Source organism: Balaenoptera borealis (assembly GCF_965194805.1).
Source record: "Balaenoptera borealis genome assembly, chromosome: 1".
NCBI lineage: Eukaryota > Metazoa > Chordata > Mammalia > Artiodactyla > Balaenopteridae > Balaenoptera > Balaenoptera borealis.
The window spans coordinates 172,885,926-172,907,164 of record NC_138860.1 but is presented as its reverse complement, the minus strand read 5'-3'; the positions used below and the strand labels follow the sequence as shown (position 1 = coordinate 172,907,164).

At 50.9% G+C, this 21,239-nt stretch overlaps 1 protein-coding gene across 6 annotated transcripts in view; it reads left to right on the top strand.

Moving 5' to 3' along the window:
* The window catches only part of WDTC1 (WD and tetratricopeptide repeats 1), a 73,376-nt gene extending 56,013 nt beyond the window's left edge, over window positions 1-17,363 (top strand). For 5 of the 6 annotated variants that reach the window (XM_082347862.1, XM_082347865.1, XM_082347863.1 and 2 more), the window contains 8 exons: window positions 236-351; window positions 1,664-1,739; window positions 2,328-2,436; window positions 3,230-3,403; window positions 6,484-6,719; window positions 8,169-8,349; window positions 9,291-9,483; window positions 10,881-12,870. In XM_082347862.1, the coding sequence (XP_082203988.1) occupies window positions 236-351; window positions 1,664-1,739; window positions 2,328-2,436; window positions 3,230-3,403; window positions 6,484-6,719; window positions 8,169-8,349; window positions 9,291-9,483; window positions 10,881-11,078 (1,283 nt within the window). In that variant the 3' untranslated portion in view covers window positions 11,079-12,870. Of the gene's footprint in view, window positions 1-235; window positions 352-1,663; window positions 1,740-2,327; window positions 2,437-3,229; window positions 3,404-6,483; window positions 6,720-8,168; window positions 8,350-9,290; window positions 9,484-10,880; window positions 12,871-15,299 lie in introns of those variants that run through there. The other variant, XM_082347861.1, reaches the window with a different exon arrangement.
* Window positions 17,364-21,239: the final 3,876 nt, after the last annotated feature.

The following is a 21,239-nucleotide window of genomic DNA, read 5'->3' as shown; positions in this document are numbered from 1 at the left end:
TACCCTTGAGGAGTCTTAAATTTCTTTTCTGTAAAATGGGGTTGTAATGACTCAATGAGATAAAGCATATAACACAGTTGGCCCAGTTCATACAGTAAGGGCTCAACACTTGTAGTTGCTTTTCTGATGAAGATGATGGCTATCATCATTGATATGGTTGACTTCTCACAACTCCCTGCCCCTTTTGGGAGGGATTGGAAGCCTCACACTAGGGTAACAGGTCTGTTCCCTGCAGGTCACCTGCCAGTGAAGCTGCCCGACTACAACAACCGTCTGAGAGTGCTGGTTGCCACCTATGTGACCTTCAGCCCCAATGGCACAGAGCTGCTGGTCAACATGGGAGGAGAGCAGGTATGGACGGCTGCCCAACGTGGCTCTGCCCTTCCCCCTCCCACCCTCATATCCATCAGCCAGGGCTGTGTACCCCACAACCCCTGTGATGAGGCAGACAAGAAGCCTCATTGTAAATGACGTTACTGTGAAATGTGGAAGTGCCATGGCATCTTTGGAATTCCTAGAGAGGTGCCCTGGCCTTGAGTGTAAGGTTTAGAACTGACAGACTTGTCTTCAGATGCTGGCCTTTTGTTTACTAGCTGTGTACTGTGACTTTGAACAACTCTCTTCATTTTCCTGAACCTTGGTTTCCTCATCTGCTATTTTCCTAGGAGGAAATCCTGGGGCTCAGAGCATGCAGCCAGGCTGCAGTTTAGGGCCAGCTTTGGGAAGTGTTCTTTGATAACGGCAGGTTGCTAACCCTTCTGTTTACAATCTCTCAGTCAGGATATTTAGTAAGCCTTGCATAAATTCATTTACTCTACAAAGTCACTGAGTACTTACTCTGGGGGTAGCATTATCATAAACACGAGGGAAACAAATGTGAAATATGATCCATCCTAGGCTGATGGGAGTGACATGGCAAGTGAAACCGTTGATGACATTTAAAGTCAAGGTGTGACACAAGAGAAATGGGATGGAGACTAGGTGAGCCCTTGAGTTCAGAAGAGGGCTCTGGCTTCAGATTGCTTAGCCGTCACCTGGCTTAAAGGTAGCATAAAGATGAGTGGCGAGACAGTCTAGCAGAATGGTTCGGAGCCAGACAGACTCGGTTTTGGGTCCTGACTCTGCCACCTGCTGCTTTTATGGCCCTGGATAAATTAATTAAAGTCTAAGCCTACATTTCTTCATCTGTTCAGGGGGTGATGATAATAGTACCTTTTCGTGGGGGGGTTTCTAGGATGAAATGAAAAAAAGCCATATAAAACACTTAGGTCCTGGAGCAAAGTAAGAATTCAATAAATGGTAAGTAATAGTAGCTAATATTTACTGAGGGAAGTAACTAGCAGTGTTACTTTGGGCAAATTGCTTCTCTGCTCTGAGGCTTCAGTTTTCCCATCTATAACATGAGACCTCTGAGAACCTTGTCGACCTCATAAACATGTGATTCGAAGTAAGGACAGTATTTCAAGCCATCCACCCTAAGGGCAAGGAACTGGCGAGATTTTCCTGCCTGAGGTTTGCTGCATAGAAACACCCCTTCTCCCTCACTTGATGGTTCCCTGCTCAACACTCAGCTGTGCTCCTGAGAGCCACCCAGGCCTCGCTCACAGCCCAGCCACATTCTTGCCTCACAGTGTCCATTCTTTTCTTGACCCCTGCACTCTAGGTCTATTTGTTTGACCTGACTTACAAGCAGCGGCCGTACACCTTCCTCTTGCCTAGAAAATGCCACTCCTCAGGGGGTAAGTTCTCCCTTCGGGTATCCTTTAGGGCATCTCTGCTGGGGAGCATGAGTGTATACTGCCTCTGCTGAGAAGCCTGCCACTTACCTTGTGCTGGCTGTGATCCTGCAAAAGGAGTAGATTCTCTGAAATAACACTGTACAGTAAGAAGGAAGGTAATATTAGGTCAGAGAGGTCTGTCAAAGGGGTTTGCGTCACAGCCCTTTTCACTTCCCTCCGAAAAAGCAGGTTCTTTCCGTGGCTTGGCTCTTGAGGGCCTGAAGTAATTGTCTTTCCCTTCTCGTCCCAGCCCAGTCTCCTCATTGATTTCTTCCTGGGGCCTACAGTTGATTGAGGCACCTCCTCACCCCCCACTCCCATCCCCACCCCCAGCTAATGCCAAGTTGAAGTTATGTCCCTCTTCAGCCAGCAGAGGGCGCACAGGCTTTTCTTTATGTCCTTGCCTGCTTTCTGGGAATAGACCTACCCTGGAGGGCTAGCCCCACAATGGAACCATCAGACCCTGTGGTGGAAGCTGGAGGGCTGCTGAGGAGAAATGAGGACCTCCTCCTAAGTTGTTGCTGTTCCTTTCTGCCCACCCCCTCTCAGAAGTTCAGAATGGCAAGATGTCCACCAATGGTGTGTCCAACGGTGTGTCCAATGGCCTGCACCTTCACAGCAACGGCTTCCGGCTGCCAGAGAGTAGGGGGCATGTCAGGTGAGGCCATCCTGACTTTCCCAACCTTCCCAGCCCCAGTTACACCCCACTGGACTGGAGGGAGGGCACGTCCTGTAAACCTTCCTCCTGACCGCCCCCCAGGCATACACCCCAGAGTCAGGGGACTGGGGCAAAGAGGCTTCTGGACTGTGGCTAGTGGTTCCAGTGCCACTTCTTCCTGGTAGGACTCCAGTCATGCTCAATCTGAAGCTCTGGTCCCTTGATACCAGTAGCTGGCGTCAGGACCCAGGGACTAGCTCCTCTTAGCACTGGGCTCCCTCCTATAAAGCGGTCGCACACAGACGGGCCTCCCCCATTATATTTTCTCCATTCATAGCATCTTCTAGCCTCTGTTCACTGCCAGGCCCTGTGCTGGGCTTTGGATACAGAGGTGCCCAGATCCTCTAGCCCTTGAGAGAAACGTAATTTACCTATAGAGAGATCCATGGGAGGCACTTGGGTGGTAACGAGGTTCGGCTCAGCATGGAGGCTGTAGGTGTCAGCTACTTTCATGCCCAGGAGTTTGATTAAGAATTCCCTTAAACCTGTCCAGGACAGCTTCATTTCTCCCTGTTTTTTTTTTTTTCCCCACTGGCTCAGAGCATCTGGAATTGTGACCATTACCTATCACAATAACCCAGGCCAAGGATAGGAGTGGTACCCTCTTTTAGGTGACAGTGCAGATCCCAGGGACCAGGAAAACCTGAGTGGCCTTCAGGCAGGGCTACAGACTTCCTGAGAGGCTTCTCTGGCCTTCCTTGGTTGGCCTGACTTGGCTCTGCTTCCCGCACAGCCCCCAAGTAGAGCTGCCCCCATACCTGGAGCGTGTGAAACAGCAAGCAAATGAGGCTTTTGCCTGCCAGCAGTGGACCCAGGCCATTCAACTTTACAGCAAGGCCGTGCAGAGGGCCCCTCACAACGCCATGCTCTATGGGAACCGAGCTGCTGCCTACATGAAGCGCAAGTGGTGAGTGGGCCTGATGGAAACAAGCTGCTGAGGCATCCATGGAAGGTAGCAGTGACATCCTGCTGCCTCTTAGGGCTTCTTAGGCCCAGGTTTCTCCTCTCCACCTCCAGGTTAGTGGTGGGCAAGTGCCTGACTTATTAGTCAGGAAGCCTCAAACACCAAGAAAGCTCACAGTTAAGTGGAACATGTTCACAAGTAGCTTCAACATGGTGCTTTGTTAGAAAGTGCTGTGACCACTGGAAGTAGGAATTGGGAGAATGGTTAATCCCCACTCTTGGAGAATTGCGCCTTGAATTGGCCTTTGAAGGAGCAGTAGAATCTTGCTAGATGGAAATGAGGCATTTGGTGAATTCAGTTGGTATCTGTTTGAAATGATTCTGCAGCTCCTTGACCTTGGGGCTTGCTTTCCTATGCTCTTGGACCGTTCGGACCAAACACAAACAAGATCCTAGACATCCGAAGCTGTCTGTGGGTCTTGCTGAGTTGTAGTGGCTGGTGGTAAGGGAGTAGGTCCATATCCTGAAGAACCCTTTATCTTTGGAGACCATCAGGGCCCCTGGCCCCTCTGCCTGCAGCACCAGCAGGCAAGCAGGCAGGCAGACCCCATCCCCCAGCCAGGGCCAGGATGGGAGATGGATAAAGCTGGGCCCACAGCCATTTCTGCTCCGTCTGGCATCCCTCGGCTCTGCCCAGACAGACAGGCCAGCTGGTGTGCCATCGTCTGGCTGCAACTAGGCAGGCCAGAGGGGGAAGCTTAAGAAACCCACCCAAGTCAGCAGGATGGTGGATGGGGGTTCGGAACGATGCTGCCCCCACGGGCCTTAGCTCAGGCATCAGGAGCTCGCCAAGGGCTCAGATGGCAGCCAACCCCAGGAGATGACAGCTTTGGGGCCATCCTGAGGTGTGTTGCCCCTCTTTCCCAGCAGGTGGGTAGAATGCAGTGGTGTTCAACCAGGCTCTAGGCTAAGAGCTGTCTCATTCCTGCATTCTTGCTAAGAGAGACTGATGATTTCCCAATCCATGGGTACCCTCAACATGTTCTCTGAATTCCTACTATGCACTAGGAACTAGGGACACAAAGTTATGTCACTCTGAGTTCTTGTGCTCCAGAGTGCCCAGTCTCTGGACAGGGGATAAAGATGTGGACATGCTTCATCACCAAAGAGGCAGGAAGCAGTAAGTCTTTGAATGATCAGGTGAAGTGCTGTGGGCATCAAGAAAAGTTAGGTCACTTTAACTGGGGATCAGGGAAGCACCAGGAAGATGTGATGTCTGAATGGGCTTTCAGTGTCAGCAGGCTTAGACGGGAGATGCAAGGAGGAGCGGACTGTGGGGGAAGGACATTCCCAGGGAGATGAAATGGTGTGAACAAAGGCGTGGGGGTGGGGGGCTGACTGAAGAGCTTGTTTGCAGAACAACAAATCCATTTGGCTGGAGCCGAGGGTTCGGGCAGGGACTGGCAGGAGATGAGTCTGTGAGGTAGCCTGGGGCCAGCCTGGGAAGGACTTGGAATGCAGAGCGGTGGCGTTTTGGCCTTGATTCAGTGGACAATGGGCAGCTACTGAAGAGTTTTGAGCAGGAGAGGGCTGTGCTGAGGGCTGTCCTTTCAGGGAGATTGATCTGGCAGTGAGTCTGGATGGGTGAGCCCTGGGGCCAGCCTGCTCTCTCCCCAGCCCCACATGCCTGCCAGTGACCCCTAGAATGTCACATTCTGTCCCGGGCCAGTCTCCCCAGGGCTGCCATCTGCTCCTGGATGCAGTGGGAGCGGCCACCCTCTGGCCCCTGGCTGCTCTCTGGTCTGGCTCTCTCCAGGAGCTCTGAGGGGCACCTTGCAGGCAGCAATTGGGTTTCCAAACAGCGCCTGCTCCTTCGTCCCAGCCACCCGTTCTGACTCAGGCCGTGCCATCGAAGCACTCTGTCTCCTGCCCGCCCCCACCCTGGCTGAGCTGCTTGCTCCTGGTCTGAGCATGGCCGCTCCAAGGACCGGGTGCTTCCTCTGAGTGCTGTAGGAGAAGGAGGGTCGGGAGGATAGCGCCCATGTTGGGCCTGCTCTGGCCCCGTGCAGGGGAGCTGGGAGCTGTGCCTTGGTGGCGGGACCGTCAGCTCCAGGAAGTGCTGCTTAGCACAGTTGGGTCCTAGGCCCCCCTCAACCCAGCAGGAAAACAAAAAACAAAGAAACCCCCGCAGCTCCCAACGGAGAAGTGGCTCCTGTGACCCACCTGGCTCTCCAGATAAGAGGTGGGAACTGGTCTGTGGAGCTGGCGGAAGGTGTATTTTATATTCCGGCACAGGGTGGGAGAAGGAGGGGCTTTTTCTTTGGCCCCTCCCCACCCCCCCCAAAACCATTCCCACTTCCCCATATCCATCCTTTGGGAGTTTGGAGAAGTCCGTGTGGGTGATTTGGAGCTCCTGGTGCATGCCCGCCCCCCGCCATCAGCTTCCAGAGAACTGACTCTGCCAGACTGTCAGGCCCCATCCTCCAGCCCTGGGAGGTAGAGGCCACAGCTGCTGTGGATCAGTCAGCCAGGACAGAGGGGGGTCTGGCTGAGGGCTTGCTGCCTGCTGGTCAGACCCTGAGTCCCCAGCCTGGCACTTCTGGCTTCCCCGGACCACGGAACTGTCCTTGAGGGCCCCCCGCCTTGGACATGGCTTTGAAGGCCAGCCGGGGGGATTTGAGGAGGTGGATAGAGGAAGGGAGAAGGAGAGCTTGGGGAGCCTGAGGCGGGCAAGATGCCAGGCCTTCTGCTGCAGAGCTGCGGGTGCCTGAGGTGAGCGGGTGCGCAGTTGCACTCTGTGTCCAGCAGAGGGCAGCCGGACACTGGTTTTTGCCTCCCACCCACCTCCCACTCTCTACCTACCCTGCCAAGACCTCGGGGCTCCTGGCTTGCCTCCTTAACCTAGTCTGTCTCCTGGGGAGCAAGGCCTGGGCTGAGCCAGGATTCTCTTCATCCCCAAGTACCCTTGCCCTGAGATCTCTCAAAGGTGGGCTGGGGTGGCCACAGGAAGCGCAGGAGACGGAATGGGGACTCCCTGCTTGCCATGTGGCCCCACCTCCAAGCCACATTCCCCTGCCTTCCCAGGGATGGTGACCACTACGATGCCCTGAGGGACTGCCTCAAGGCCATCTCCCTAAACCCGTGCCACCTGAAGGCGCACTTCCGCCTGGCCCGATGCCTCTTTGAGCTCAAGTACGTGGCTGAGGCCCTGGAGTGCCTGGATGATTTCAAAGGGAAGTTCCCGGAGCAGGCCCATAGCAGCGCTTGTGATGCACTGGGACGCGACATCACAGCCGCCCTCTTCTCCAAAAATGATGGTGGTGAGTCGGCACTGAGGAGGGGTTGCTGTCACTCTATCTATTTGAGGTGCTACAATGACATTCTGGAGAGGACATAGTTCTGAGATAGGAGAGGCCTAGGCTCACATACTGATTGAGAAGCCACATGACTTTGAGACAGTCACTTGGTCTCTTTGAGACAAGGATTAGCAATACCATGTTTAAGGCACCTGGTGTTTTCCCCCTGGGACTCAGGATAGGAGTCAGCTGAGCCCAGTGTGCCTCGCAGGTCATTCTCTTCTGCTCACAGACAGGGCCTTGGCCATTCCATTGGGATCTGAGTTCGGGGTAGTTGGCTGGGGTGCATTTGCTCCAGTTTGCATGGGTGCAAAAGAAACAGCAGCACAGGGCAGTAGAAATGCCGTGGGCACAGGTGTGGAGCCTCAGTTCCAATCTCAGCTCTGCCATGTGAAACCGTGTGACCTTGGGCAAAGCACAGCCTCTCCGAACCTGCTGCCTTACTTGCAGAGAGCATTCGAGGCCCTGCCCAGCTCACCTGGGTAGCACTGGAGAGCAAACTAGGTAGTTGTGTGGTCTACAGACATGAGAGGGGAGCTCACTGAGGGCAGCCGTGGATCCTCCCTGTCTCCTTTGCAGTTTACTAACCACGGGTTGATTCATTAGTCTGAATAGTGCCGGGCACTGTGCTGGGTCATGGGAATATACCTGGGAACAAGTCAGAAGGAATTTCTGTATTCATGAGTCGATAGCCTAGTGAAGGAACCAAGCGATGAAGGAGAAACAAAGAATGCCCTGCGGCCCTGCTAGGGTGCAGGTGTGGTGGGGAGGGCTTGATGGCAGTCTGGGGTTCTTGAGGAAGAGACATTCAGGCTGAGATCTTGAGGATGCGGAGGAAGAGTTAACTAGATGCAGAGTGTAGCTGTGGGAGGTAAAGAGTTCCTGGCAGAGGGACCAGCACGTGCCAAGGCCCTGAAGCAGGCAGGAACAAGGCACTAAGAAGACAGGTATGATTTTACCCAAGGCACTTAACCGATTAGTACCTCATTTGGATCCATGATAACTTGTCTTCTAGAGAGGGAGGGCTTGACCTTACTGCCTTCAGACCTATGGATCTATTTAGAAAAATCACCCCCTCAAGGCTCTCTTGGCAGTGCTTTACCCTCCCCTCCCTGCTTCTCACATCCACAGAAACAGACCTTGGGTCTGTGCATCCTTGGGGCTTCCAGACGTTATTCAGGGACCTAAGCCAAGGCCCTCCTGGCATCAGAGGTCTCCTCTTGAACACCCTCAAGGGCAGGATCCAAAGATGCTTCTTTCTCATAGTTGTTCCCAGTTTTCCAGGGAAGAGGTAGAGACGGGTAGCCCTACATTGCTTACCGCTTGGACGGAAAACAGGGTCAAGGGTGGGGAAAAAATGGGGGAGGCAAGAGAGGGACAGGACTCTCACCTTTCCTTGTTCTGTGCCCTCAGAGGAGAAGAAGGGAGCTGGTGGTGGTGGCAGCGGCCCCGTCCGCCTCCGCAGCACGAGCCGCAAGGACTCCATCTCAGAGGACGAGATGGTGCTGCGGGAGCGAAGCTACGACTATCAGTTCCGCTACTGTGGCCACTGCAATACCACCACGGACATCAAGGAGGCCAATTTCTTTGGCAGGTCTGAGGCCCTGAAAAGGAGGAGGGCACAGCCCAGCTGGCAGCAGGAGGTTGGGGTTGGGGGGGGCGGGGCATGGGGACACAATGCTTTCAGAAAAGTCTCACATCCCAGTTCTGCCTTTGTACCCTTGGGCAAATGGCTTCATCTCTGTGCGTCTCAGTTTCTTCACCTATAAAGTGAAAGCAGCCCTCCCCACTCAAGGGGCCATAACAAGGACTAATGAGGTAATCCAGAAAGCATCCAGCGCAGCACCTGGACTCTTCCTTACCCACACCTCCTGCTCCCTGTGTCCCCATGTGCCAGAGCTTGGTTTCTTTATCTGGATGCTTGGAGCCTTGGGCAAGCACCCTCATAGGCTGTCAGTCTTGGCAATCTTTTTTGCCTAGAACTGTGCCGCCGGTACTGAGGGACCTAGCCCATGTCTCAGACACCATCACCCCCAACCCTCCTTTGTAGATGATGTACTTTCTTTGGGTAGGTGGGATACATGAATGTGAATTAAGAATCTCCATCAAGATCCCTTCTAAATGTCAATGGTGTGTCAGGGGCAGATGTGCTGTAGGATTTTAGGGTCTGGATCCAGGAAGGCTAGGACTACTGAGGGAAGGCTTAGGCAGGAGTGTTCCCAGAGACCTAAGAGATGCACGATCTGGTCCTGCACCCAGGGTGCTTATAATGTACTTCGGGGGAGAGTAAGTAGGAGGGACCTAGGCAGTCCCTGACCCTGAGTTTAAGAGAACAGTTGAACAGTGACACCGCTCTGCAGTGTGGAGAGGATTACCATGTGCATGGGAGTTCCGAGTCAGGTAAAGACCCCAGAGTTCAGGGGGCTGAGTGGCTCCAGACTTCCGTGCTCTCCCTTTCCCTAAGCCATGCAGCCTCTGCTTGAGGCCACAGGGCAGTACCCCACCTGACCTCCCTGCCCTTTGCCCCCCCGCCAGCAACGCTCAATACATCGTCAGTGGCTCTGATGATGGCTCCTTCTTCATCTGGGAAAAGGAGACCACCAACCTGGTCCGCGTGCTCCAGGGGGACGAGTCCATCGTCAACTGCCTGCAGCCGCACCCCAGCTACTGCTTCTTGGCCACCAGCGGCATCGACCCCGTTGTGCGGCTGTGGAACCCCCGGCCAGAGGTGAGGGTGTGGCAAGGTGGCAGATGCCAGACAGGGAGGAAGGTAGGGATGGACCCTATGCGCGGCCTCCAGCTGAGCCCATGCGGGTTGGGAAGGGCAGTGAGTCATACAGAGGCTAGGAGCTGCTCGGATGAGTGAGCTCTCACCCCAGGGCCCCAGGCTGCATCAGGGTGGGAGCTAGCAAGCTCTGAAAGCTCCAGATGAAGTGGGCAATTCCAGGGGCAAGAGTTGTCTCCTGCCTTCCAGAGGCATATCCTTGAGCCAGCTGGCAAAGGTGAGACTCACATATGGGAAACAGCAACCAAGGACTGGGTGCGGGAGGGCAGGGAGGGAACCAGGTCAGCTCCAACACCACCTCATGAGAACGGTACCTCAGAGGCTCCCTAGGTACCCTGCCCCTCATATACCACTGCCTTGTGTCCCCCAGAAGCTGTGCAGAGGCCTGTCCCTCAGTCACACGAGAAGTATGTAGGTTTTAGAGTCTGATGGGCCTAAGTTTGAGTCCTGGTCCCTTCACTTACTGCCTGAGGGACTCAACCATCTCTGATCCAGGTTTTTTACCATCTGTACATTGGAATGGGAATGACAGCACCACCTCAGAAGGTTGCTTTGAGGATTAAAGAAGTGATGCCTGTGGTGTGTCCGGCCCACAGGGACACTTAGGACGGTGTGGTAGTCAGTGTGGGTAGGCAGGTGGGCTGGTTCCCCTGCCCTCTGCCCCACCTCCTCCCCCTTCCCAGCTGGCAAAACAGAAGTCAAGAGGTGTGTCTAATTTTCTATGAATTTTAAAGAGAGAAACCCTACAGGACCCTCCCCTGGGGGGAGAGGAAAAGGAGGATAAAGGAATCCTCGTTGGGAGTGGCAACAAAGAGTGGGTGGGGGGAGTTGTATCTGTGCCCCCCCCTCAGGTATATAGTATGTGTGCCCAGCATATCCTGGTGTGAATCCTCCCTCACTTACGTCCACGTATGCCGCCCCCATATATATAACCCTACGTGGTGTGCTCCCTGTGTATGTCTTGATGTGGTATGTCCTCATCATTTTCCAGCGTGGGGTCTCCAGTGTATACCCTATGTGTATTCCCCCCAGTTTATATCCCAGTGTGTAGTGTCTCCTCCAAGTGTATATTACCACGTGCCCCCCAACCCCAATATGTACAACCCTGTGTGGTGTGTCATCTCCCTCACATACAGCCTGGTTGTGTGTGTGTGTGTACGCACGTGTGTGTGTGTCCCATACATATCCCAGGATGCGTTCCCCTCTACGCATGGACACACATGGATATACCCATATACATCTCCTGGTATGTACATGCCCTCTCCATACGTATAGCTCAGTCTGTGTGTGTGTTTCCCCTGCACATATATCCCAGTAGTATGTGTGCCTCCCCCCCACAGAGTGAAGACCTCACAGGCCGAGTTGTGGAGGACATGGAGGGCGCTTCCCAGGCCAACCAGCGGCGCATGAATGCCGACCCGCTGGAGGTGATGCTGCTCAACATGGGCTATCGGATCACAGGCCTGAGCAGTGCGGGCGCTGGGGCGTCTGACGACGAGGACAGCTCCGAGGGCCAGGTGCAGTGCCGGCCCAGCTAGGCCCTCCTCACCCTGGTCCCCAGCCCCTCCTACTGGTTGGGTCCTCCGCCCCGGGCAGGAGGTCGGGGGGTTCTGTTTTGGTTTGTCTTCCCCTTCCCCCCATTTTTTCATTTTCCCTGTTTTGTTTGTTAGTTTGGCATTGGGGGTGGGGATTGCTACAACTTGCTGGCTTTTGGACTTTTGGGCAATTGCCCCTTGACTGGCCCCAGCCCTGAGCAGAAGAGCAGGAGGAGAAGCCCCTCCGTATGCCCCCCACCACCTTGCACTTCCATGTCCCTGGAGGGCTCTGGCCTGCCTCAGGTGGGGAGGCAAGGGCTGAGCTGTCTTCAAGGACTGCCCTACCCTTCAGTTGGCAGCAGAAAGGGGAGTGGAATTCCCAGTCCATAAGGGCTAGCCTTGACCTGTTACCATTCTTGCTTCTGGTGGGCAAGGCTAGCTCCCTCCTGGTCTTCAGGGAAGGTTCTGAAAAAGCATAGGGTGCCCCCTTCTTTGCAGAGCCACTCTGTCAGGGTGGAAACAGAAGTAAGGATGGGAGCCCTGGAGGGGCAAGGTCAAGCCACTGCTTCCTTGCAGTACAGCGTCCCTGCCCTCCTCCCAGGCACTGGCTCTGGGTCCTGCGCCTGCCCTCACTGGCCACCCCTGGGGGCTCAGCCTTTCCCAAGGGCCCTGGCAGTGTGGGGCACACCATTCCCCACCCATCTGTGCCAGCCCTTCTGCACTCTGGAGGGCCACTCTTCCTTCGGCGCTCTTCAGCCTCACTGTGACCTTTCTGCCAGAGCTCCCAGCCAGGCCTCCTCTTGCTGAGATGGCACCTCCCTGCTAGGAGCCTTCCAGGCCCTCTGTGCCCTCCCTCCCATCCCACATGCTGAGCCGCCACAAAGACCAAAGAAGTGATGGCTTTTCTCTGTCCCCTGCTGCTCTGGGGGGAGGGGGTGGGGCTCCTGAGCCACTCGGATGGGGAAGTCCCTAACTCAGCCCCCGCCCTCCTCAGCAGCCTGAGCTTTACACTGGATGCAGCGGTCACCCCACCACTCACCAGACCTCCCTCTTTGCCCCCTTGGCTCTCAGCTCAGGAGCTGCTCCTGGTAGTTGGTTCATCCTTCCTCCCCTCTCCCTCCTCATTCCCCGCAGAGCTCACTTGGCTCCAGCCCTCCAGCTGCAGCCTCTGGGGAGAAGCAGCCTCCCTCCCTCGCTCCCTCCCTCCGCCCTGACTCTGCCAGGTGCCTCCTCTCAGTCAGGCTTCAGAAAAGCCCTGTAGACAGCAGGGCCATGTTAAAAGCTTTTTCACAGTTTTGAGAAGATGAGGGGTGGGAGTGGGGGGTGGTGAGGATAGTGGTGGGGGTCTGGCACCATCTCGTCATTGCTTTAATCCCAGCAACACAGGTGGCAGCCTCTCCCCCTTCCTCTCCACCCGTCCCTCTTCCCACCCCTCTCGTCTAGCTTGGTAATGAAGTGTATTTATTGGTGAAGGAAACAGCTGCTGCTGCTTCTCCTGCTGCTGGGACTTGCTCCCCTGTCTCTTCTCCACGACCTTTCTCCAGCCGGGAGGGGAGAGCGGGAGTACTGGGGCTGGGCCCTGGGGCCCAAGGACTAGCAGGGGCCCCTTTGCTTTCCTGTGTTCGAGCCACCCGCCATTTCCTCTGTCCCTGCCTCCTGCCTGCCCAGCCTGGGCCCTGCCGTGTGGAGAGACACATAAGCCTTACTGTCCTCTGGGGGCAGGAGCCGAGCCTTTTTGTTGCTCCGCTCCCAGGAGAGTGAGGGTGACGCAATTGATTAAAACCATTTTGTTCTAGGTGTGGCTGGTGGCATTTGTGGGGTGCAAATGTGTCTTGGGATCAAAGTGAGAGTATCTCACCTCTGTAGCTCTGTGACTTTGAGTAACCACACCTCTACTGGGTAGAATAAGGCCTGCCTTGGAGGGTCACCAGCCTAGCAGGGCCAAGTGCAGAGCCCGGCACTGGTGGCTGTGATTTGCAATAATAATCAGCTTTCACTCTCTGGGCTGTTTTCTCATCTGTAAAATAAGGAGGTTGAAGTCTTAGCGGTTTTTCAAACTTTTAAAATCACAACCCAAACAAGAAATACACATTTTACACTGTGACCCAAGATACCCACGCTAATTTGTATGTATATACTGAACATAAGTTTTACACAATAGTACGCTTGCTACATGCAATGTGTTCTGTTTACCATTCTATTAAGGAGAAAAAAATGCTGACTATAACCCACTAAGTTGATTTCACAACCTGCAGTTTCTTGATGGGCCCTGGATTAGAGGATTTCTTAGACCAGAGGTTCCCAAACTTTCTCAGCTCACTGAACCATTAGTGTCTCAGTAGTTTTTTCATGGACCCCCTAAGCCAAAAGAAATACCTAACATTTCAATGTGTTAGTTAAGCCTGGATCACTTAAGAAGAATTTATGTCCTACCAGGTTAGTCATTTAAAAAATTAATACATATGTTAGAAGAAACTATTTTTATTTCACTCTTGAATAAGTACAATAACTAATGGAATCTGTGTGCTTGTCGGGTGCTGTAAAACTTGTCAGACTTTGTAATCAGATTGGACCCCACCACCCTCATTTCCTGTTCCACATTGACTTTCATTTGCTTTATATCACAGCAACCGCTAAAAACCCAGCTTCTCAAAGATGACATAATCAAAGGAATGTAGTGCAATCTAATGATAAAACTCTGAACCACCTTGAGCTAGTAGTTCTCTCGGTAGCCAACAGATGCTTAGTAACTCTAAATTTATAATATCCTACTGTGCTCCTGTGACTTTGCTGTGGCACCCTAAGGTGCGCTGATGCACAGTTTGGGAACTGTGGTTCAGTACTGTGGGAACAATAGTTTCACTAGTGAGATTTTGTGATTATTCTGTTTGTGCATTTGGAGAGAACCAGGCTGAGGCCAGCAGGGTATATACTCAGTTTAGTACAGGAGACAGAAAGGGAAGAGGTCCTGTCAGAAGCACAATAGGTGATGTTATGAAGCAGGTGCTTATCATTCCTCTGTGTTCCCAAATTGAAATCTGCAGAAGCTTCTTCAGGACATTTACAGACCAGGCAAGGAAGGGACGATGTACCAGGCCAAGGGAGTAGGGCATAGTCCCAGGTGCCCTCATGGACCCTGAGTGGTTCAGTTCAGCTGCATTGTAGAGGGTGGGGTGGCCCATGGACTCCAGGGGCAGCCAAACTGTGGAGGACTCCTGTGCTTGATGAGGGATTGTAGGCTTGATCCTGTAAGCAAGGAGGAGCCATTGGAAGACTTTACGAGGGGCTCCATTCCATTTGGAATTGGTACTTTTTTATTAATAGACTTTTTTTTTTTTTTAGAGCAGTTTTAGGCTTACAGAATATTGAAAAGATAGTACAGAGAGTCCCATATACCCCTCTCTCCCTGGCTTAGTTTCTCCTATTATTAACATCTTGCATTAGTGTGGTACATTTGTTACAATTAATGAACTGATATTGATACATTATTATTAACTAAAGTCCATAGTTTACATTAGGGTTCATTCTTTGTATTGTACAGTTCTGTGGGTTTTGACACACGCATAATGTCCTGTACCCACACTGTCAAAAAATAATTGTACTGCCCTAAAAATCCCGTGCTCCACCTATTCAGCCCTCACCAGCACACACACACACACACACACACACACACACACACACACACACACACACTCACAAAAGGGAAGAAGAAAAAAGGTACTAAGTACTTAGGAATAAACCTAGCAAAATATGTACAAGATATTTATGAGGAAAACTATAAAATTCTGATGAAAAAAATCAAAGGAAATCAGAATAAGTGAAGAGATATTCCATGCTCATAAATAGGAAGACTCAATACTTTTTTTTTTTTTTTTTAACTTTTGGTTTTCTTTCTTTCTTTCTTTCTTTCTTTCTTTGTGGCTGTGTTGGGTCTTCGTTTCTGTGCCAGGGCTTTCTCTAGTTGCGGCAAGTGGGGGCCACTCTTCATCGCGGTGTGCGGGCCTCTCATTATCGCGGCCTCTCTTGTTGCGGAGCACAGGCTCCAGACGCGCAGGCTCAGTAATTGTGGCTCACGGGCCTAGTTGCTCTGCGGCATGTGGGATCCTCCCAGACCAGGGCTCGAACCCGTGTCCCCTGCATTGGCAGGCAGATTCTCAACCACTGCGCCACCAGGGAAGCCCCTCAATACTATTAAATGTCATTTCTTCCCACCTTGGTCCATAGATTCAATGAAATCTCAATCAAAATCCCAGCAAATTATTTTGTGACTATCAACAGGCTGATTCTAACGTTTATATGGAGAGACAAAGACCCAGAATAGCCAACACAAATAACAAAGAGAAAGAACAGTGTCAGAGGACTGACCCTACCCAACCTCAAGACTTATAATAAAGCTACAATAACCAAGACAGTGTGTCATTAGCAAAGGAATAGACAAATCAATGGAATGAATTAGAGAACCCAGAAGTAGATCCACACAAATATAGTCAACTGATCTCTGACAGAAGAGCAGAATCAATTCAGTGGAGAAAGGAAAGTCGTTTCAACAAATAGTGCTGGAAGAACTGGACATCTACATGCAAAAAAAAAAAAAAAAAAAAAAATCTAAACACTGACTTTACACCATTCACGAAAATTAACTCAAAATGAATCATAGAACTAACTGTAAAACACAAATCGATAAAACTTCTAGAAGATAACATTGGAGAAAATCTAGGTGACCTTGGGTTCAGCAGTGAGTATTTAGATACAACATAAAAAGCACAACCCATGAAAAAAAAAATTGATAAATTGGACTTCATCAAAAACTTCTGCTCTACGAAATCACTGTTAAGAGAATGAAAAAGACAAGCCAAGGATTGAGAGAAAATACAAGAATTCTTACAAGTCAACAATATGAAACAAGCAACCCAATTAAAAAATGGGCAAAAGATCTGAATAGTCACCTCACCACAGAGGATATACAGGTGACTAACAAGCACATGAAAGATGACCAGCATTATGTCGCTAGGGAATTACAAATTAAACCAACAATGAGATACCACTCCACACCTATTAGGATGGCGATACCAAATGCTGACAAGGATGTGAAGCAACAGGAACTCATTCATTGCTGGTGAGAATGCAAAATGGTAACAGTCTGGCAGTTTCTTACAAAGTTAGATAGTCTTATCATAGGATCCAGCAATTGCTCTACTTAGAATTTACCCGAATGAGTTGAAAATGTATGTCCATGCACAAACCTGTACATGAATGTTTACAGCAGCTTTATGAATAATTGCCAAAAACGAAGCAACCAAGAAGTCCTTCAGAAAGTGAATGGATAAACAAATGGGTACAGCCATACAGTGGACTATTACTCAGTGAAATGAGCAATCAAGCCACAAAGCCATGGAGGAAACTTAAGTGCATATTGCTTAGTGAAAGAAGCCAATCTGAAAGCCATACCGCATGATTCCAACTATATGACATTCTAGGAAAAGCAAAACTATAGACAGTAAAAAGATCTGTGGTGCTCCATTTTAATGTGTTTCCACATGTGACTCAGCCCTGCTGACAGGGAGCCTGGGGCTCGGTGAGATAAGCCTGCGTAGTGAATATGTAGCAAAACAGACATTAGAATTGGAACCCGTGTGTTTGTGGTGGGCAGCCAGGGCCCTGTGGCCCTGTGGCCCCAGGGGCCTGCTGCGGGTCTCTGTGCTAAGGAGCATGCTGAAATGCATTTGCAGAACTTAAAAAGTGATGAGAGATCAGCTCAGAGGATCCCAGCCCTGGCTATACATCAGAACCACCCAGGATACTCTAAAAACTACAAATAGGGACAATGAGTTCCAAAGAGGGGCAGGAAGAGGGAATGGACTGCCTAAAACCCAAGTTATTAGAAGCAAAACCAGGACTGGATCTCTAATCTCTGATTCCTGGTCCAGTTCTTTAAGAATCACTTTCTTATTTAATGTCATGATATTTTTTGGGTTCCTATTTGCCTAGCACTGGCTTAATGACAATGCACGCAACAGATTAGTCCCTGCCCTCCTGGTGCCTCCACATTATCTGGAAGATGTGGGTGGCAAATGTGGGGGTTGCGCACGGTCCCTGACCGTTAGATTTCACTAGAAATCATGAGCCCTGCCCCATACAGTCTGCCGTGGAGTGCCCCACTGCGTGCCAGGCTCTGTGTCTGATGGACATGATGGCAGGCGTGAGGCACTCTGTTGTTCGGCCATGTTCTGCCTCCTGCACCCAAGCCACTTCTTGATATATGTATAAAATAGGTCCTGGTCCTAGTGATGCCACAGTTTGCACCTTTTTTATGACGATTTACAGAATCTCAGGTCTCGTCCTCATCACTCTTTAATGGCCCTAAAAGGGGTCACCAGCAGAGATAGCCCAGGCTTAAGGTGCAGAACCCCAACTCTATCTAATTTATGCTTAGATCTTGGGAAAGTTCCTGAACCTTTCTGGGCTCATTTTTCTCGTTGGGAAAATGGGTGCCATGATACCTGCTCTGGTTATTTCACTGCATTGTAAGAAGGCCCCAAATCACAGTGAGAGGATGCGCATCAAAGTGCTTAAGTGGTTAAGAGTCCTATGATGGTGATGAGTGGTTTTAATTGCTGTAACAGCCAACGCTGAGTGTTCATATTGGGCCAGGAGCTGTTCAGCTATAGCCTATCAAATAAACTTTACAAGAACTTTGCAATTTTCGTTTCCCATTTTAGGGATGAGGAAATTGATGCCCTGGCAGGTTCGGTTACTTTCCTGAGGTCTGACAACCACTGACAAAGCTAAGGGTCAATACTGGGCTTGCCGGCTGACACCTGAGTTCATATACTTAAACCATCGTGCTTTACTGCCCACCTGGGTGTAGAACACTTAGATTCTGGTCCTAGCTGTGCTTTCTAATTTCTTGGGTAAGTTTGCCCATCTATAAAATGGAATGGAGAAGAAAGTCGTTTTGTAAAACTCTGATGTCTAAAGGGTCAGAGGGTCTGTTCTCAAATGGTTTCTTGCATTGTATCGGCCCCAGTGGTCCCCTCCCCACCACAGAAAGGTTTGGAACCATCCAGGAAGACAGTTTAGGGCTTAATGAGGGGAATCCAATGGAGCAGAAGCAGAAAGCCTGCAGAAGAGAGGACACACACACATGTACACTGCGTCACACCCAGCAGCTCCTGCAACCTGCACTGTGATGGCCCCAGGCTCAGCCCTGCTTCCCTGGATTATTGATTGAGGTGATTCTTCACCAGAGCCATTAAGGCGACCAATCTATGGTCATCAGATAGCTCTGGTGCCATTCCCTGAGCACTTCCTATCTACCCGGTGCCATTCTGACTACAAGGTCCAGTGGATCCAGTCAGTCGCCTTCTCAAGGAGTTTGCCTCTCCTGGGGAAGACAGACATGTAAACAGCTAATGCTAATGCAAGTACACATGAATATTCAATAGGCAGAAACAGCCTTCGTGCTCTGGGAGCAAAGAGGGAGGATTTGCTGGAAACCTTGAAAGTGGTGTAGAGAGTAGGGGAAGGGTGAGAGTAGGGGAAGGAACTCTGCTGAAGGAACAGTGTGAGCAAAGACATGAGGTATGAAGTGCAGGGCTCTTTCTCTGAAGGGCAAACAGGGCAGTGAGTTTAAATCCAAGCAAGTCCCAAGGGAGACAGAGAGAGATGAGGGTGGAAAAGAAGGTTGGGGGTTGGGGCCAGACCATGGGGGCCTTGAATGCCAGGATGAGGAGTGAGATGGCCTGGGGAAGGAAGTGTGTGAGCCCTGGGGACTTTTACATGGGGCCAATTGAGGGGGTGTCCTGACTCATACCAAGAGAGGACGTGCCCTGAGTTCACCCTTCAAGCAAGCAGCATCTTACCCTTGAAGCTTTCCCAGCTTGACTGCTTCCAGCTCTGCCATCCTTCCCTCCCCCAGCCAGTCCTATAAGTGGATCCAGATGGTCATTCCTATTTTAGGTCGGGGTGTGTGTTGGGGGAGGGGTAGCTATGAGCTCTATCAATCCTTTCCTGAGCTCTGTTAGAGGAGCTTCTTCCAGGACCCTGCTGTGATCCTCTGAGCCTGGAAGGGACTGTTAGTCTTTGATGGAGATTTCCCATCTGTCTGTGGGTGATAGGGGTGGCAGCAGCACAGGAGGCAAGGGCACAGGCCAAGGAAGCTTTAACATTGGGTAAGAGAACCTAGGTGACGTGTACATGTGGGAGGGGGTCCTGTGAACGGGCTGCGAAGGGGAACAAGCCTGGGAGAGAGGCTCCAGAGGAGTCAGAGAAAGAGCTGGCTTCTCCCTCCAGGTACCTGGCCCTCCTCCTGCCCCTGTTTCTGCAGCTGCCTAGGCCAAGGAGCTAGGTCTCTCTGGTCAGACCCTACTGAGCACTGTGCCTACCAACGTCCATGGGTCCCTTAAAACTCTTGGGGCACTGCGAGGTAGCAGCTGACAAGCTAGGTTCCTGCTCTCAGACTGTCTATAGTTAGCATAGGATACATACCAAGTTTATAACTATTTGCCATTCATTCAGTTTAGCAAATATTAAGCAAATGCTATGTGCTAGACACTACTAGGCACTGGGTTTACAAAAGTGAACAAGACAAATACAGTGTCTGCCCTCAAGGAGTTTCCAGCCTAGTAGGGGAGTTCAACAATACACAGCCACAAAGGAAAAGAACAAGGTATTCCAGGGGAGATTCACAGGAGCTTTCCAATTTAGATAGGGAGGCCAAGGAAGAGCTCTCTGAGAAAGTGACATTTAATCTGCAACTTGAAGGATGAATGAAGGTTACCCAGTTTTGGAGGGAGAAAGGGCATTTCAGGCAGAAGGGAACAGAGTGTGCCAAGTCCATGGGGTATACAAGAGCATGGCACATGAGAGGAACTGAAAAGAGGCTGTAGGACAGTGAACAAGTTAAAAAAAAAAAGGGCATGATGCAGGGCCTTGTAAGCATGGTATATTTGTGTTTTATCCAAAGTACAATGGGAAACCACTGAAGGTTGTCAGATTAAATGTGGTACTTGTGTTAGTACAACCAAATTTGTGGCAGGCCCTAAGAAAGACTGACTTTGGTTGTGTATTCATCCCTACAAACAATAAATGTTTAAAGGGCACCCACCAGCCCTTTGCTAGAATTATGGGCTGACAGTGATGGTAGAGGAATGTCTAAGGTATAGACCTTCCTCGGAGACCTTCCTCCAGAAGAGATGAGACAGCTATAGTGATTGAATCAAGATGTGATTTATTCATTCAACAAACAGGTACTGCACACTTAATCTATTCCATACACGTGCCAGATGCTGGGTGTTGCCCATCAAGGATCACACACATGGGTCACAGGAGAGGCATAAACGTACTCAAAGAATTTTGAGTGGGTTAGAATCATTTTCAGCTGTGATATCTGTGAGGCCTTTATAAAACATCCAGTCATTCTGTAAATCAGTAAACATCTAGTGGGCATCTGCTCTGCACTAGGAACAGCGCTAGCTACTGAAATTAAGGACCTTAGAGTTCCATAACAGAGATAGACATACCCCCCAAAAATGCATTAAAATATTAGGTGCTAAAAACAGGAGAGCAGGCTTTCTATAGATGAGTGTTGAGGGAGGGTAATTCAATGGAAGAAAAACCTTCCCAAAAAGGCATAGCTCCCACCTTCCTGAGCGAATTTATCCATACCTCCCAGTAGCATGATTTTTAGCTGCTGCCTTCGTTCTTTGTCCCCCCATTTTCACTTCCCACCCCAGCAGATTCCATTTTCTTTGTCTATCTTGGCATCCGTAAAAAAGCCCAAAGAATCCAAGATTTGAGCCTGGCTTCTTTATATTTATAGTGTGTGATCTCAGACAATTACTTTAACTTCCCTGAGCCTCAGTTTTCCCATTTGTACAATGAAGGGATCGGATCACATCTAAGGCTTGTGATTTACTCCAGCCAAGGTGATATTCACACTCCTGCACACTGCTCTGCAAGGCCCTTTTTTCTTTGCACGGCTGCACGCATCCCTCCACCCCCATCCCCGAGCCACCTGGCAAACATCAAGGCTCAGCTCAAACATCTTCAGGCAAGTTTCCCCTATTTCTACACACACGCCACACATTGTTTTAGTCTATCCTTCCTTTATGCCACCACTACCTCGCAAGAGACCACAGAATGAAAAAGGGAGAGAGACTTGGG